Source organism: Epinephelus moara, chromosome 24, assembly GCF_006386435.1.
Source record: "Epinephelus moara isolate mb chromosome 24, YSFRI_EMoa_1.0, whole genome shotgun sequence".
Classification (NCBI taxonomy): Eukaryota; Metazoa; Chordata; class Actinopteri; order Perciformes; family Serranidae; genus Epinephelus; species Epinephelus moara.
In genome coordinates, this window is record NC_065529.1 from 23,341,292 (window position 1) to 23,359,971 (window position 18,680).

The window sequence follows — 18,680 nt, forward strand, 5'->3', positions numbered from 1 at the left end:
CACCTTTTACTGTTTGATTAATCCGGTTCAAGATGTCTCGGAGCCCTGTTTTTATTTGTTGCCCTGCAGAGTGCATTTTATTTTCTGCTTCAGACAAACAGCCTTTCATTTATCACATGCCGGCCTGAAAAGACACCTGTCGCATAGCTGGCACCAGAGAGAGAAAGGAAAGGAGAGCCTGGGGGAAAACTAATGTTCAGTGTGCTTCGTCCTAAATATTAACCAGGCGCTTCCTGCTCTAAACCTGCTGATGGTAGCCACTTCTAGATAGACAGAGGGGAGGATGCACCCCAATCCTCCACGGACAACACTGCCCTACTTGTGCGGAGGTGACCCCCATGTGTTCTACACGGCCCTAACATTCACCATTGTTATTTATGAGCTCGCAAAGGTGTCCTTTTGCAGGGAGACCATGTGCCACCTGTTTTAGCAGTAGGTTAAAGTACAGCGCAATGTGTTCTGCAAAGGTGAAACTGACTGGAGTTAACCTACTCGGCAAAATGGGATGCAAGTTTTAAACTAGGCTGCGAAGTTCAATGTCAGCAGATTTATTGGATTCATTTTGAGGTGCTATGGGGTGCTCTGTCAAATACCAAAATATTGTTGTCAGCTGAATTGTGATGGTGATTATTGACATAATAAATATATACTACTGATTATATGCTCAACAAAAGTTAACATTTCCCATGAGGTCTGTTGCAAAATCCTTGTCTTCCGCTCAGCCCTGTTCCTCTGCATGTGTTTGCTCTAAAAGCAACATTTTGGGAAATACACTTATTTGCCTTTTTGCCAAGGGTTTGATGAGAAAATCAATACCGCTCTCATGTTCTGTAGCTGGAGCCAACAGGCGGTTAGCTTAGCTTAGCAAAAGATTGGAAACGGAGTGAAACATCTTGCGTGGCTGTCTCACAAGGTAGCACAATCCGCCTACCAGCACCTCTAAAGCTGGCTAATTAACACGTCATATCTTGTATGTTTAATCCACACAAAAAACGAGTGGGGAAAAATGACAATCTGCCATTTCACAGGGGTTATGCTGGACTATTTCTTGGCCAAGTGATTTTGTTGCCTTTGCAGAGCCAGACTAGTTGTTTCCCTCTGTTGTTAGTATGTATGCTAAGCTAAGATAACCAGCTGCGGGCTCCAGCTTCACATCTACTGTACAGACATGACAGTGGTATTGATCTTCTCATTTAACTCTCGCCAAGAAAACGGATAAGCATATTTCCCAAAATGTTGAACAATTCCTTTAAAGAGTGAGAACACAGAGGAAAAAGCCCATAATAGAAATTGACAAAAAAAAACAGCCAAGCAGATTGCTCAGAAACTAGACCCAGTGCCTGGAAGTATGCTGACAAAACTAGAGGCTGCCAATAGTGGCTGCAGCTGGTGTTACCATTGGAGTATATGAAGGTATTTGTGTGCCCCGGCTGTATGGGGGGTGGGACAAGATCTTGTAGCTTTTCAAGTTTAATAAATTGACAATTAACTCCTAAAATGTCAGGTAAAAGGTCCTAAAGGTAATAATCGTACACCGTTTTTTCAACCATATACCTTCTGAATACAAGGTTCTCTCTTTCACAGAAATAAGATCTGAATTGCCTTACTAACCCAAAGTAAAACACACTTCAATCAAACTCGACAGACACAAAATAAAACTCACTGCAACCATCTTAGTTAGTCTTGTTAGTCAAAGATCACTACTCAAACACTCACCAGCTCTGGTTTGTTTGAAATAAAGCTTCAATTCACAGAGTTAGATGTGAAAATATGCTTTTGTTCCCGCGGTCTCTCTCTGTTGTTGCTGTTCACAGTCCTGTAATGTTATCTTTACCACTTGCAGTCACCATGTTTGTAAGCTTCGCTGCCTGTTCCACATGTACAGTAGAGACTGACCTCTGGTGGCACGTAATGGGCACTACATATAATACATTCTCAGTACATCATCTCCGAATTAGTTTGATAGACAGAGGAAGATCTGAATATTTGATACTACTGAAAATCATACTGTTGGGATTTCTAAAAACCTGGTATACTGGTATACACACTGATACTGGTATACTGTAATACTGTGATACCACCAAAGCCTAGAGCTTAGGTTAATTTTTTAGTTTGCATTTTCATTATTGCAAAAAGAAAAACGCAAACCGTCTTTCACTCTCCTTTTCTCCCTCCAAGGACTCGCATATAAAATACCTTGATATAAGATTTTATGCACCTCTGACTTTATGAAACCAGGTGGGCTTTAGCGTGGGATTCAGGTTCAGGAAATAAGAGACCTTTTGCAGAGACACCTTGAGCAATCCCTTACTGCTGATTCTTTTATTTTCTTTCTCCGACGGAAGGTTCCCATTTAGGCTAGCAGTCAAGCAGAGAATTAAGGATGTAATCAGAACTGGAGATAGCCATCTGGACTGTATTTGTGATTAAATGTAGAGGACATAGGTTGGCAATTTCCTTATTAAGTGCTGTTGTGCTGAATAAGGGCCCTTGGGGTTTATTATCTGTTCTTTAAAATTCATGACATTGAGGAGAACTACAACAAAGACCTACATCAGTCAGCAGCCGCAGCCGCAGCCACAGCCACAGTGCTCTCAGTGTGGCCAAGGATGCACCAGGGTGGAGGCTATTACTGAGTTTATCATCGCAGAAGTTGAAGCAGCTTCCTGCAAGGAAAGCCTCGCCTTTCTTTTTTCCTATTTAATAATTTTGAAAGCCATTTACTCAAGCATTCTCTTTGCTGCTCTTATAGTCCAGAGGTACACAATTATATTAGCTGGACATGTACTGTACGTGTAAACACACATGCATCCCTGCACAGATGTAAGAGCACACAAACACAATAAAAGCAGACATGGTCAATGGACTCTGAGTGAACTTTTGCACCACTTCAAAGCTCCAAGGTTGAGCAGAGGACTCTGTTTCCTATAATGAAGCGGAGATAGTTAATCTAGCATTAACGCCTGGCTTCCCATGAGGAGACACCATGATTCAGAGGTGTGAAGGGGTCGTCAGTATGCACACAGGCACACGCTCTCTCTCTTTCTCTATCTGCCCTTCCTTTCTCTTCCTTTCTCCATGGTGATACAGACACACCACAAAGAGCGCCTGAATGAAAGGGGCGTCAAACGGGCATCGATTTCTAATAGGGAACTTTCTGGATCAGCATGGGGCTTGGCCTAAGTCACGTCTGTGCTTCGGTCAAGGACACCATGTGTGGGAGCATCAACTGGACCTGTCTCTCTCCGCCAGGCACCAAATGAACCGCCGCAGCAGGACACAGGGATCAGAGAGCAGTGGGAGTCTCCTTTCATCTCTTGGGGATTAGCACTCCCATAGGAGAGAAGTATACATGTGTGTATGTGCACTGTGTAACACTCCAGGAGAAGTATCTACCTTTTAGCCACAGGCTACACACTTCCTGTTTCTGCTGCATGCTGAGAATACCCCCAAGGCCACAAATATATGAGGCTTCATAGGCAAGAGAGAGATGAAGGAGAAGACATTCTCCTTGGGCGAGTTTTCTTAAAATAAACATGAAACTCTGTTTGTGCACCCTTTCCTCATGTGCAACAGTGACGGTTATAGGCTGAGTTACTCCACTGTCGGCTGATTATATTTAAAATATTCAGCGTGTAACACTGTTCAAAGCTCCCTGTTATGTTCCAAGAGGAAACCCATTTGTATGAAGCAGGGAACGCTGTAACGGCAACACCAAAAAATGTTGACATGTGCTGGAGAGTGCCAACAGCGGTAATTCTAGTATAGGCATTAAACATGTATGGAAACAGTGAAGGCTCCACTGGACTGCATCCACTCAGTTTGACTGAAGCAGTAGCACCATGGAGAGAAAGGTGAGGCAAAGAGCAAGGCCATCTGGGAAACAGGATTGCGTGACAATCTGTAGGATCCTGGATCGTCAGCCACTTCACGCTAAGCAGCACATTTAGTGTTGCTGCTGCACACGAGCTCACGGCCGCACAGAGGTAAAAGACCTGCTACATAAATACATGCAATCTTCAGCTCCCTTTGTTTTATTCTATTCCTGAATCTTTCTCTTAACACATTTTGCACACACACACAGCAGGTCCAGACACACGAGTACACAGCCCATACTTCCTTCCTTCATTAATTACTGCCACAGAGCCTGACACTGATGGCAACCCTTCACACGCTGTCAGGAGAGAGTGTCTGTGTGCCTCACCTTGCACACACTTGCTTCTTTTGATGTCACTACTAAGAATAAGAATGACTCCTGCTGCGCTCTGTGTCCTGGATACCAAGAACAACCACTCAGCTCCAACTCTTCAAAGCTGCCTGTCTGCACATATCGGGGTACTTAGTCTCACCATGGAGGCAATTTAGCAAGATTTATGTCCAATTACAACCATCCAAATGTGAATACATCATATCAAATTGCCCATTTACTGAATAAAAAATTGGACAGCTTGCATTTGTTCTTATGTGAAAGAGCGATCCTCTCAGTTTTGATGACAGTGTTGTTTTCTAATTGTGTTTCTTACTCTATATATCACCCACTGTAAATATGACACCATATTCACAACCGCCTACCGCTCCAATAACACCAGAGTCCAATTTCAGACGGTTAACAGCACGGCCCACCCAACCATGTTCTGTTTTAAAACAAACCTGGCCCTGCCACCGCTGAATGCCCTGGCACAGCCGTGCACCAGCAGTGAGCCTGCCCTGCCAGCCTAGGCCTGGACACCAGGCTCTGGGCAGCCAGCAGCGGGCAGCTCATAAATGAGTAATGGCAGTCACATTAACATTCGGTGGTAGGGCAGGCTAAGGGCAAGAAGGAGGGGGACCCAGGGAGTGCAGGCGCTCCCTCTGTCTTATAAAACAGCAGCTGATTAATGTTTGATTTTAGCTGGCCTCATTCTTCCACTAGCACAGTGCAGGGCTAATCTACAGAGTGGGCGAGAGCGAGAGTGATGGAGCTGTAAGAGTGGGGCGAAGAAAAACAGTTTGTACAGGTGCTGTTTGGAAAGGTTGAGCCAGCAATATGCTGTCTTTCCCCTGGCCCTAAAATGAAAAACATCAGTGGTGCGGAACAGTTCAATCAATTCAAAATGAATTGGGGCATTGATACGATAGAGCACAAAAATGATGATAGAGGATGAGGAAAGGACAACGACAGGGTCATTTTGGGGGAGTCACAAATATGTTTCACAGGAAAAATTGAGCTTACAAAACTTAAACACTTGAAATATGTTACTGGTGATAACATTATCAACCCTTTTTCTTTTTTCATATTTACTTTTTCGCTTTTCCAGCACACATCTGGCTTAACGTGAGGAAGTTTTATAGAATTGTGCTGCTTAGAGCTAAATGCTAACATCAACATGCTCACAGTGACAGTCAAACATGCCAATGTTCTGCAGGTATGATGTTGACCATGCTCATCATCTCACTGTAGCACGTTAGCATGATAACATTTGCTAATAAATTTCCTAATGAAACACAAAGTACAGCTGAGGCTGATGAGAATGTCATTAGCTTAGCAGGTGTATGGTCACCTGTTGCGCCAGCATTTCACTGGATGTTGGTGCAATAGGAAAAGTCAGGGGATCACACAAGTCATTAAGATTCATCCTCAGAGGAACATGAATATCTGTGCAATTTTTTTTACCGCAATCCATTCAATGGTTGCTGAGATATTTCAGTCTCCACCAAAGAGGTGGATCGAAGGACAGACTGACCGATCAACACTGCTATCCATAGAGGCAGACCGTTAGCATGTTTGTGTGGCATCAGAATGACAACATCAAATATTTAATATGTAGCTAAATTTACTCTGGTCACATACAAACCGCAGCTGAATGGAAAAAAGTGCTGGAGACTGTCAAAAAACATCACGGAATATGCAGGAAATCACTCACAGTAGTAGATGCACATGTGGAGGAGGCAGACAGCTCTGCCTAAGTGGCTAAAATAAAAGCACGACTTTCAAATATTCATCAAGAAATTGCACACTGTATGAAGCATCGACTGTATAAACACCTCAGCAGACAGTCAAATTCAGTGTCATTAAAAGAAAAAAAAATGGATGACATGAGAAACTGCAGATCCACGGTGACACATTATTATCTTTAATTCTTCTCTTCACAATGGCCATATGCTGCCCTGCATGCCTGACTCACAAGTGGATGGTGAATGTGCTTTTTGGAATGACGGGGGAGAAAATTGTTGCAGGAAAGTGATTCTGACAGTTGCGTGACTGGGGAGCAGAGGAAATTAGAGTTTGTCATAGGTGAGAAAAATACGCCTCTTCATACTTCACAGAAAACACTCGTTCGTTTCATTTTTCTTTCCCAGGGAGAATACTTTACAGCGTGTTTCACAGTTCTTCCTCTCTCTCTCCCTTAAAACGAGTGGTAATACTTTGCATTGCATTACAGTGTAGTCCTGGAGCTATTTCAGTGTCTAAGCCCTCAAGATAAAAAAGGAACTTCCTGTGTTTTGTGGCTTAACTATTACAACAAAAGACAGTGTATATTAACTAAACATTTAGCACCGCATGTGATACATACAGAAACTAAAAGTCCCCATAGCATTTTTTCGGGATTGTAAGTACATTTACGATTACAATTACAATTTTACCATCATTATGGTGAAGCTGCTTTCTGGTGTTTAAAACCATACAAGAATTGTTCATGTTGACGCGTCAACAAAATAACTGGACTGTACTCAACTGTAGCAATATCATTAGTGAGTTCTTCAGCTTTTAGTGGTATCTGCTTTCAAGTGCAGATGAGCAATAATTACACAACAGTATTATGTCGTTAATGGAAAAAGGCCCAGTGAGACTGGATGTGCTCCACATACCAAATTTGCCCCTAAATGGGAAAAATTCAGTGCAGCAGTGGAGAAGTGAGTCAGAGAGAGTTTAAATGATATTAATGTGTTAAGTTAAGGTCGATTAAAGTCATTTGGTAACATAGAGGGAAGTGCAGTTAGAATAAACGTCAAGGAAACAGGAACTCAGCAGGTTCTGTCAGCTGGGATGTTGACATGCGCCGCATGAAGTAGAGCTCCAGCAGTAATCTTAAAGAAGTGGCAGATTAGTACTTATGAAATGTCTGACATGCATACACACATGTACACACACCCACCTACCTACCCACACACATAACATATCCACAAACACAAGTGTATGCTCATTTGCGTGCACGGAGAGAATCCAGTGCATCCTCACAGTAGCAAAGTAATCTGTGCATGTAAGGAACACTGAGAGGTAGCTGTGATTGACAGGCAAATCGTTCCCGCTAAAATACCCATTTGACAGAGAAAAGAAGCAAATGCAGGAGTTAAAAGCCAGCCACAGAAATCGCCTCAGTATACTTCACATGAAAGCAAACTTGAGTATTTCGTGCGCCTCTGAGAAGCTGAGCATCTGAGGTGAAATGTGTGTGGAAAAATATCAGGCTTTTTTTTTTTTTTTTTTTTCCCCGAAACGAAGAAACTTAATGCTCTTTGTGCAAACCCGGGTGCCAATCATGAGCATGCTGCCTCTTTGAGGGCCAGGCTTCATGTGAATGTCAGCTCCATAGTACATTATAATTCCACCCCAGATCTTGAAGGATGACACAGTTCCAAAGCTGCACTCGCTCCAGCATGCAGCTCTGGCAGGGAGGGAGAAAGGGGGGTAATAAAAACTGCTCGCCTTTTTGTTCAAGAGACATTGTAATTTAACTGTTGGTAGCACGCAGTGGCAATTGCCTTTAATAATGGTCTCTACACTCTAATTTGTGTAGGGATTTGCCCAGACCAGCCTTGTCTCACAGGCCCTTAATGCTTCTGTGCCATCCAGCCTCGTCGCTGGGAGAAGGGAAGGATGTGCCTGACAGTACCAAGCGGAGAAGAGATGCATACAGTAAAGGGATGGAGGGAGAGCTGGAGAGAGAAAAGGCTCCCATAGCAGGAGGTGATGATGGAGGGGAGAGATACTAAAGTGTGCTTTGCCATTTCCTGTTCCTCATAATATCACATAATGTTGGTATAATTAAACCCAGGCTTCATTAGTCCCACTTCGGGTGTTAAAATGAAGTGTGAACTAATTGGTCAAGTATACACCATTGCTGAAATGATAAAGCTGCAGTATAGAGATGTAAGCAGTTATCCATGCAGACATGCCTCCAGAAGCTTGACAACAAAGATGTTTGGTTTTTCTGAGGCTTGATAATGATGGAAGCTGGCAAGCGACCACAAGGTGTAGTAAACTAAAATACACTGTGCAGTAAAGTGGTGCGACCAAGAAGAAAAGCTTGTATGGTGTATGATCTGCTCTGAACCACAAAGCCTCAGACCCCATTGGTTCCAGCAAGTTTCCTGTCTGCTCTCATCTGCATCACAAAAAGAGCCTTATTCTCCAAAAAAATACTGATCAAGCCTTATCCTTTTGAAACATGTTATCCGCTAGGGAGAGCCGGACTTGTAGCCATTAGGCACTGTCCTCTGTGCCTTGACTCTCTGCCGTCTCAGCCTTTGTAGCAAAAGGCTGGGGCAAAGCTTGTTTCCATTCAGCTGGGAGAGCTGGTCAAAGCCATGAGATCAAGCAGCTCCCAGCACTGTTTTTTTTTTTTTTTTTGCTGAGAAATACTTGAGTTGTCTCAATAGTTTTTGGAAGATTGTGTGCAAAAATTCTCCACAGAACAAGATCTTATGTTTCCCCTGGTCTCCCGCAGGTTTGACAGCACTTTTTGAGGAAAAGTTTGAAAATTTGGAAATGGTAAGTCTTAAATTGGGTAGAAAATAGGAGCTCCTCGCTGGAGACAGGCTGCCATTTTTATGCTTGTTTGTTTCCTTCTTTGCCTCTTTCTCTCTTCGCACATACTCTTGCACAAACCATCTGCCATACAGGTCCTGTGCGACTTTACTTCAAGAGCTCTTAGTGGCTGTCTTCATCAGCTCAAGATCTGCTGCAGAAAAACAGCTTTAATTGGTACTGAGGGGGAAGAGAAGCAGAAGGGGTCGCACGCTTCACCACATTTTAGAGAAAAATGCTTGCAAATGATCAAGAACTGCATTCCATTCCAGCTCCGCCTTGGCAAAGACATTTAATGCTAACATCTCCACCTAGGATCTCTCTCTTTTTTGCATTATTCCTTTAGTGTAATAGAACACATAAATGTTTAGATTATTAAGTAGACTCTTTAAATGAACACATGTTCAAATTAGTACCAATAAGGCTACTGTGAAACTCCATCCCTCTGTTCACTTGGAGCAGTAGCTCTCAGGTTCCATGCAGGTAAATCAACTTGTCCTGCTAAATTTACCAACTGTAATATATCAAGCTGCCCTGTCAATATCCCTGAGCCCTGAATTTGCTCTACTAAGCATTGTGCTGTGCTGCTAGAAAGATTGAAACAGCAAATGTCACAGCACTCTTGAGCTGTGCTCAGGATCTTGAGTTACATGGGAAAAGGAAACCCTACAGACTGCAGCCAACAGTGCAGTCTGATCCATTCCAGAAGGCAATTACGCCGTTTCACCAAGGCCACTAGGAAGGCTTCACTACAATTAGGCTGACAGAAATGGCCTCTCTGACACATTAGAGGAAACCAGGGATGCCACCCCCCCACCACCACCACCAACTCCCTTTTCTTCTCTTTGCACTGTCAGGGTTCTTCGCTGCTCGTGTTGTTTCAGAGGGGCTTTGAAACATTAGCTTCTGTTGTTGCTCTAGCTTTGGAGACATTTCACAGCCCATTAGCTGCTCTTTCAGCCCCAACCACTACTCAAAACCAGGGAAAGAGAGGACGGGGTGGGGGGAAACACAGACACAGAGAAAGACTGTACATAAAGCATTTTAGTAGCTGCATCTGGTGCAGAGGTATTAACTTTACATGTGGAAGATTAGAGAATATAATCTAGAGTTAGCGCAGTAGTTCAACATTATGGGAAATGCCCTTTTTGGATTTTGTTGCAAAGAACTAGATGGGAAGACTGATACCTCTCTCATGTTTGTACACTAAATAAGTAGCTGAGGGCAAACAGCCAGTTAACTTTGCATAGCATAAGGACTGGAAGCAGAGGGAAACAGTTCGTCTGGCTCTGTCCCACTGTGAGGAAATAAGTCTACCAGCAGATCTGAAGCTCACTCATCAACATGTTATATTTAGTTGTTTAATCCGTGGAAAAAAACTGTGGAAAAACAAAAAGTTGCAGTTTTACCAGGGGTTAGTCTTACTTTATTTCTTGGCTGGGGTGCAGTGACTTACTGGAGTCTTGCTGGTTTTTGTACGGATTAAACATTGACTGCATAATAAAGATAGATGGTATGACAGCTCCTCAGAAGTAAAGCAAAAAACATCACGATCGCCCCTGATGGCTGGCTGCAGTATAAGGCATAAACCCGCCCCCTCAATATTAGCGAATGTGACATGGGCCAAACTAAAACATCACAGATCAAATGTTTTTCCCCAAAGATGATTTCTGCCTTTTTAGGTAGTTCCTGCCACGCTGATGTATGTTCAAGTGTTTGTTTTTCTGATAAGTTTGGATTAATTAGTTGTTTGATGTTATAAATAAGGGGGTTTGACGTGATGATCTACAGCTGTGTGCAGGGTTTTCCCTGCCTATCTAAGACAAAGGCGGGCCACCTAGGTGATTTTGGACGCTGCCTTGGTTAAAGCGTGTTTCTGTGTATGGGGGGCATTCAGATGTAGCGTCTTTTGCATGCACAAACCCATTACTTTCAATGTAGACGCGCGTCATGTACGCTCACAACCCAAAGCCACGGTTTAGCGCCGTGCATTTGGTGCGACGCGCTTGTTTTTTCGTCTGGCGCACAGCTCCACGGACGTGCTTCTCCTTCCAGTGTTGTGTCGGATCCCGGTTCCCACTCTGGCTGTGTCTCTCCTACTGTTTCCCACGGAGCTCTGCCCCGTTTGAAAGGTGAAGGAAGCCCGTATGTGGGAAGATGTCGCCTCCGAGATGTAGAATGTGTAATATAGAAGAGAAACACACATTTCAGGACGGCTGACTTGTATCATCAGAACAGACATGTCTTGTGATTTTCAGCCTCCTTTCATATTTAATAGAGGGGNGGGGGGGGGGGGGTGTATCTAAAAGTACAGCCTTCAAGATGCCCCCTGCCACAGGCATTTGCCGCCTTGGTCTCGAAAAAACCCAAGGAAAACCCTGTGTGTGTGTGCCAACTGATGTGCCTGCAGTGATCGGTCGGATGGCTTTATGGGCGGGAACTCAATACCGCAGAGATCGCTACTGCAAAGTCTCGAAATGACATAAACTGCACAACATGGCAGCGGCCATTACCAAGATATTTTTGCTTCATTTTTCTACAGTGAGAGTGAGTGGAGACGTGCTGTCCATCTCTATATAAAGTCTAGGGGATAAAACAATCAAGATGCAGTATATCTATTTGTGAGATTTAGAAGTGCTGATATGTTGATTTTGTTACCTTTGGACTGAGCGTGGCTAGCTGTTTCCAACTATCTCCAGTGTCTATGCTAAGCTAAGCTAAGTGGCTGTATATAGATTGTGCGCAGACATGTGAGGTATCAACCATCTGATCTAACTCTCAAAAAGAAAGCAACTAAGCAAACTATTGCTTTAATATGTTTTGGCATTTAGATAAATGCTGATTTCTGAAATTGTATCACTGAGATGAAAGTAACTGCAGGGAGATACAGTATAGCCTTGTTAATCTGACCATAAAAAGACACTCATATGGTACACCAGATGCTCAACTGTACTGTCTCTAATAAAATCCCTGTTGCCTTTAGCAAAAAAAAAAAAAAAGGGGGGAGGCATGAAAACACAACCAGTAAAGATTAGTCACATCAATTTAAAGCCAGTGGTCAGAATATGGTAGCCTAATCAGCAGCACATGCACAGTCTGGGTTATAGTCTGCCTATGTGCACTGCGGTTTGGCCAAGACAGAGTTAAGGTGGTTTCCAGTGCAGTTGATGGGGTTGAACAATTTGCACGGCTGGCAGAAAAACCATAATCAATCCAAAGACTATAGATAAGGGCCCTAAAACCAGCCAAGCACAGCATTTTCTCTTATCGCAATTACACCTTGCCCTCCTGCCTCAGGTACAGCCAATTAAGCTAGGAGAGGATGTGCCGACAGCCACTTCACATTGAGGAGGCCTATCGGAAGACTCCAAACACACCCCACCGCTGCAGAGGGGGCAGAGAGGAGCTTGTTAAGCACAGGAAGACACAGGGATGGAGCACCAGTATGTTCACTGCAGGCATACACTGTATGCTGTGCACATGTATGAAAACAGGATATGAATGATGTGAATGATGTATGCTCTGGTGACTGATGGGCTGGATGGCTGCCTGCTGGCCGGGTTTCATCGTGGGACCAAGGGCACACAGACCTTGCCCTGACACCTCCCCCTCTCACTCTCTCACCTGCTTTTTAATCCATTCATTACTTCCTTCCTCTTTTTTTTCTGCCTTTCATTGTGGAACATTATTCACATTATGTGACTACTTAGCAGCACAGAACAGGAAAGGAGGTGTGGGAGAAGAGAGAACTCATGCGTGCGTTTTAATGCGAGAGCGGTTAAGAAAGGCAGAGATGAGGTCAAAAGCAAGGATAACACTCGCGGTGAATACAAATCTTTGTCTATTGTGACTTCTTATTCCCTGCTCTTTGTGGATTTGAAAAAAAGTGCCATACTCTCGCAAGCTTGGCAATGAAAAATTGATCACACAAGCTTCTCCGTGCTGCGGATCACCGTCTCCTCTGCCAGCAAATGGGGGTTAACCAGGCACGCGGAAATAAACCTCAAGTTGCTTGATCTGAACCACAACTTTACACTTCTCTTCCCTCTCGCCACTTTGAGGTTTCAAAGACCAGACACACAGCATGTGGTGTTTTGTCTACGCCGTATGATGCCACCACACCAATTTAGCTCGACAATTTCGCCCCACAGCATCATCCCTCATGGAGCGGAGAGCGAGTTCAGCGGGATCACGTCTTGTCTCAGTGCCATACTGAAACTCTAGTGATAACATGTACAGTGGGAACATCTTTCAACACACAAAGCAGTGTTAGAAAAGAAGAGTAGCTGACACAGGTGCTCTCACGCTGCTTACAGGGCAAACCAGATGTCAGGCCATAGCGCGCACACACAAACACACACACAAAATAAACCTAAGATATAAACAAAGCCAAAGCTGCAGATGGACTCTTTCTTTCAACCTGTTTGATGAAGTGATTAAAGTGCTCCTCCAAGCACGGGAAGCCATTAATAACAGCACAACAGAGGGGAGCCAAATTCAAAATAAAATAAAAAAGGGAAGCTGCCTCGGTGGGGGGATCCATCTACTCTCTATTTAGAGATGTGTTCCACTAAAGCTGGAATGAGACAAAGTGAAAAAGATACCACTTATTGGCTCTTTATTGAATACTATTGGAGTCAAAAGGGGGTAAATTGACTAAGTAGGTTGAGGCAAAATGCATGCAGGGAAAATATGCTAAATTCAAATTCTGATTGGCCACATGGGTCTGTCGATGCTGCTTTCATAATTGCCTCTGCTTGATGTTTTTCTCCTCATTTCAACATTTGCCGTGACATGCAATGTGATGGAGGGGGAAAATAGCTTCCTGGTGATGCAAATGATGTTTGTGGCTCGGCGCTCCCCCACTGAGACTGAACATCTGAGAATGGTTCCTTCCACATCAACGCAAACAGCCAATCCGCTGTCGCCAGTCCATGCACAGATGGCTCTAAATCAAGGGAGTGTGTGCGGCGGCGGTACTTACCACGTTCACTGGACAGGGTGGTATCTGTCAGCGAGGGAGAGAAAGAGAGGGGGAGAAAAAGGGCAAGGGGAGCGGAGAGAGAGGATGATGATTAGAACATAATAGATTTCGGTAAAAGTGGCATTGCAATACTAAAGTCACCGTTAAACAAGAGAGCAAAACAGATCAATTTCTGAGGATTAATAGAAAGTCACAGGCAATAGCCGGACAGTGACATACAGTATACAGAGAGGAGGGCTACTATTGGAGAAAATTTGCTGTCACAACTGCGTAGTCGCTCACATTTGTCTCTGTCTATTATCCAGGCAGCACCATTTAACCAGAATACAGTTTGTTTTCTCTCTTATACTTCTTGTCATTGCCTCAAGCAGTGGGATTCATCATTATCTTCAAACGCTTGTTGTGATGTCTATATTGCTCTTGTGCTCACTCAATGAAACACAAGAGAATTGCGGGATATTGCATATGCATATTGCACACACTTATGTACATCGTCGTGGGCGGTATTTATTCAGACCTTGGCACCGCAGCTGGGTGACAGAAAGAGGAGAGGCAGCCGTGGAGGCTCTTGACGTCTCCTCTCCTGGTTGCCTGCCCTTCTCATGTCCTCCAGCAGAGTTGCTTAGTCAGATTTGATCAGAAGCAATCACCATGGCTCATTTTTCCATTTATTGCTTAGATTTTTAATCCAGAAAGCCTTAAAGCGGACTGAAACTTAGAAAAATACCAACTCCGATCAAGTGCGCTTGGTTTGGGAACTCGAGGTTTCAGGACATCTTACTTTATCATGAGCCCCAGCATCCCAGCGATGAAAAAATGTATAAAATAAAAGTGTTACAAAAAGTTCTCTGGTGGCTCCAGGCCTTCCCTCTCACAGGAGTACTTTAGTTTTTCAGGAGCAAAATGATAATGTTGTATATTAGTCTTTGCTGTCTCACAAAAGTTTGGCGAGAAATGCTGAGAATAATCTAATTGTCCCAGTTTTAGCCTCAAGAGTGGTCTGGCTGGGACCACTTTACTCCAGACTTAAACATCTCAATAACTATTTAATGGATTGCCATTAAATATTGGACAGAGAGACATTCATGGTACCCAGAGGATGAATCCTACTGACCAAGCACCACTAGCAGGTTGATGTTTGTGGCTTTGAGAAATGTCTTAACTGGACTGTATGGATTGCCATTACATTTAATGCGTGCATTGATTCCCCTCAGGATCAACTGTTATAACTTTGACAACCAATCTACTCATCAAGCACCATCATTAGGTCACAGTTTTATTTCCTCTAACAATCACATTCCCATCAGTCTCCGCCATGCTTTGTGTTTAGTGCTAATTGGCAAATGTTGGCATGCTAACACACTAATCTAACTTGCTAAAATACTTGCTAAAAATCAGCAAGTTAGCATTGTCATTGTGAACATATTAGCATGCTGTCGTTAGCATTTAGCTCAGAGCACCACTGTGCCTAAGTGGCTTTAAACATCGGCTGGCTGCAGACCTTTAGCCCTTCGTTTTTCTTGTGCTCAAAGCACAATGATGATTCTACAGTATCCTGTCAGGAGATGCTGAGTAGATTTGCTGAAGAGGATGATGTGCTGATTGATGACACACTTTCTAAAATGATGACACAAAACCAAGGGGAACCTGCAACATATGGAACATATGGGGAAATGTCTCATATCCTACATGTAATCACCAATTAAAATCTCTGCTGGATGGAGCCGAGCCAAACAACATTATCCTCTTCCCACCTGCCTTTTCAACCCCCGTTCTTCAATTGAAATCATTAAGTAATGCGCATCTTGAAAAGTGTCTATAGTGTGCATGCCTCTCTGAAACATATGGACCAAATATATATGCCTTTGGTATTTCATGGTTCTTGGTTATATCTTGAATTCTCAGAAACTTTTTGACTTGTTTACAAAAAGCCAACACATCACTATCTAAATGAGAGTTTTGCTCGTAGACAGTCCGACTGTCTCCATTCCCCTTCTCCACGTATAAAGGCACCCCACTCCATCCCAACAGAACTTCGCTCCGCACATGTTCAATTATTCATCTCCCTCTGTCAAGAATTCAGCCTTGCTAGCACTTGCCAGTATCCCCCACAACTTGGCAGGCAGGCTCATATTTGGCATATGGTGCAGAGCAGTGCTGCTTTTCCTTCTCTCTTCAGTTGGCCTGCAAGCACTCCCGAGCAGCAACACACACTGGCATACGCACACACACACACACACACACACACACACACACACACACACACACACACACACACACACACACTAATGATGCACCATGTCTGTCAGTTTTGTAAGTGAGACCCCCCCCCATTGAGTTGCTGGGCATTCGTCCACAACCTCTTTGCAACAGGTTTCAAGGTTTTCAACAATAGCACTGTACATGCTGTAACAGCCAAATCAGCCACAGCCTGTAACTCAAAGTACTGGAATACACAAAAAATGCCTGATTTGGTGTTCGGGAAACATTTTCCATTAATGTGAACTCCATGTACTCCATTAATGGCCCTGCACACCTACACGTGTTTTTATTTAGTCTGGCTTATCACACCTCTTCTCTGGGTGGAGCTAAGCACAGACAAAGGTGTGTGTTTTACCGACCTGACAGGTGCAGCAACACTAAAAAGAGGGTCAAGTAGATGTCATTCAAGCACAGTGTTTACACCCACACCATCCTGGGAAGAGGTCCAAACAGGCAGATTAACTCAAAACACCTGTGAAGGTGTGTCACGGATGCGTCAGGGCTTTAACACATGAAGACATATTGTCTGTAAGATTTCCATGGAACATTATGTGAGCCTTATATCTTGTGGATGAACCCATTTACCTGACTGACCAGCTCCCGTCAGCTGTCATCTTCTACAGTTATAATCACAGACATGATGGGTATTACTGTATATTATAATGTGTATCATTATTACAGATCATTGCATATAATCTATTGAGCATTAGGTTGTAACAGCCAATTAATAATTACCAGGTGTGCTAGCTGACTGCTCACTTGTATCAATTAGGATGATGATGTCACAGGCAGAGCATCTGAGGAGAGCTGAGTGCAAGCGAGTGGAAGGATTTTAGATGAAGCGTAGGGCTGATTTTTTAACAAGTTGGCGTGTCACCTTATCTCCTGCTGCATTCTGCTTCAATTTCCCTCTGGTACCACTCACACCATGAGTCATAAGCATGCCCGACCCGAGGAACCAGACAAATGTGCCAAGGACATGCTTTATTGTAAATTAGTATGGATACTATACTGTTTAAACTAAAATTAACATACAACGCGTCTGTTTCTTTTTTTGGAGCGAGTGGTAAAATCTGAGTTGAGTGTGGAGCAATTCTGAACAGAGCCGCCTGGAGCAGCTTTGAGTAGGTGAGCTGAGGGAGCAGACTGCTCAGTGAGCGAGGAGTGGAATTCTCACTGCTCACCTCTGTTCACATGCTTTTGTCACAGGTCTAAACTGTTTGATCGAACCGCGGGATTAGTCAAGTGTTCCTGTCCTTGTTCCAGATGGTTGCAGGTTTGTTGTTTAAGAGATTTTCAAGTACCCTTTTGTCACACACAATGACACTGGCAGCACAGCAGTGACAACAAAAAACTGAAGAAAAAAAACATCCTTGGTGAAAATGTCTGCATGGTGGGAATGTGGTCAACAATACACAGGGTTCGGTTTAACCAGTCTGGCAGAGGACTACTGTCTACGACCTCAGAGTCCCCTCTTTGTACTTATTTAGTGGTGGGCTACTATGGAGCTTTATCCCTATCTTTATTCAAGAGAGTGGTATATCAGTTTAAGAGCATCATTTATTGATTTAACATTCAGATTTTGTAATATTGTCCCTCAAATCCTGCCCTTGCACTCAAATAGCCTCTGCTTGCACTTAGATCTACTCTGTTTCTGCTCAAACTGTGTGCTCGCACTCAGATACAATGTTGCTTGCACAGATTTCCTGCTCCAGCTTCAGCTCTTCTCCTCGTGCTGAAGCTGCTTCTGTGCGCTCGTGGAATTTCTGCTCTCAGATTTCTGCCCTCCTCTTGGATGTTTTTGTGTAACAACCCTGTCAAAAACCCCCAACCAATAGAGCACCAGGTTTACTGTTGACCAACGAAATGATCCCTGCCCCCTTGCAGGCGCTCGCTTTAGTTTTAGAGTGTCCCGTCCGGGCATGTACTCTTTAACCGGGTTCATCCACTCCCGCCCTCCAGGGCTTTATTAAATGTTCTTCCCTTGCTTTCTTTATGACTTTTGGAATAAAGGGACTGTTAATTTACACACGTGCGCCCGTATTTTTTACCGTCCGGGTCAAATAGATCACTATAAGCAGATAATTATTATAACCAATTTTTTTTTCTTTTTCTGAATTTCTCATGCATATAACCATCTCCGTAAATGTCCGTTTCACCCAAGCCACTACTAGAGGAGATGACACAATGCTGATTAAGCCAATCGGCTCCTCTAACATCTCGCGGTATTTTTCAATATATATCTATTATATATATTAGTTTGCGTGTCGACCAGTGACATTCCCGCGCTGGCGCACAGGAAATGCTTCCTCACAACAAGAAGGGAGGAGGAGGAAAAGCGGAGAGTGTCATAGCAAGAGGTAGAGTGCAGGTAGAAAGAGAAAGCAACATGGCGGAGAAGCGGCCAAGACACAATTCAGAAGTGGATCCTACCACAAAGAAAAAGCCTGGACGTTCGGCTGAAGGTCTATTAGCAAAGAAGGAAAGTGACCGACAGAGAAGGCAAACAAGGATTTGTATTGGCGTCACTTTTCCTTGGTGGAGAGCCCTGAAGGAAGAAATTGGGCTGAGGGCAGACACGGATGTTGCCTTGCTGCTGTTGGATAAGTAAGTGACTTGGTTTATAATTATATTATGAGTAGTATG

The 18,680-nt window shown here is 43.7% G+C and overlaps 1 protein-coding gene across 2 annotated transcripts in view; it reads right to left on the reverse strand.

Moving 5' to 3' along the window:
- Window positions 1-18,680, reverse strand: part of cdh4 (cadherin 4, type 1, R-cadherin (retinal)) — a 253,674-nt gene that overhangs the window by 137,792 nt on the left and 97,202 nt on the right. For both annotated transcript variants that reach the window (XM_050038978.1, XM_050038977.1), the window contains exon 3: window positions 13,773-13,796. In XM_050038978.1, the coding sequence (XP_049894935.1) occupies window positions 13,773-13,796 (24 nt within the window). The remainder of the gene's footprint in view (window positions 1-13,772; window positions 13,797-18,680) is intronic.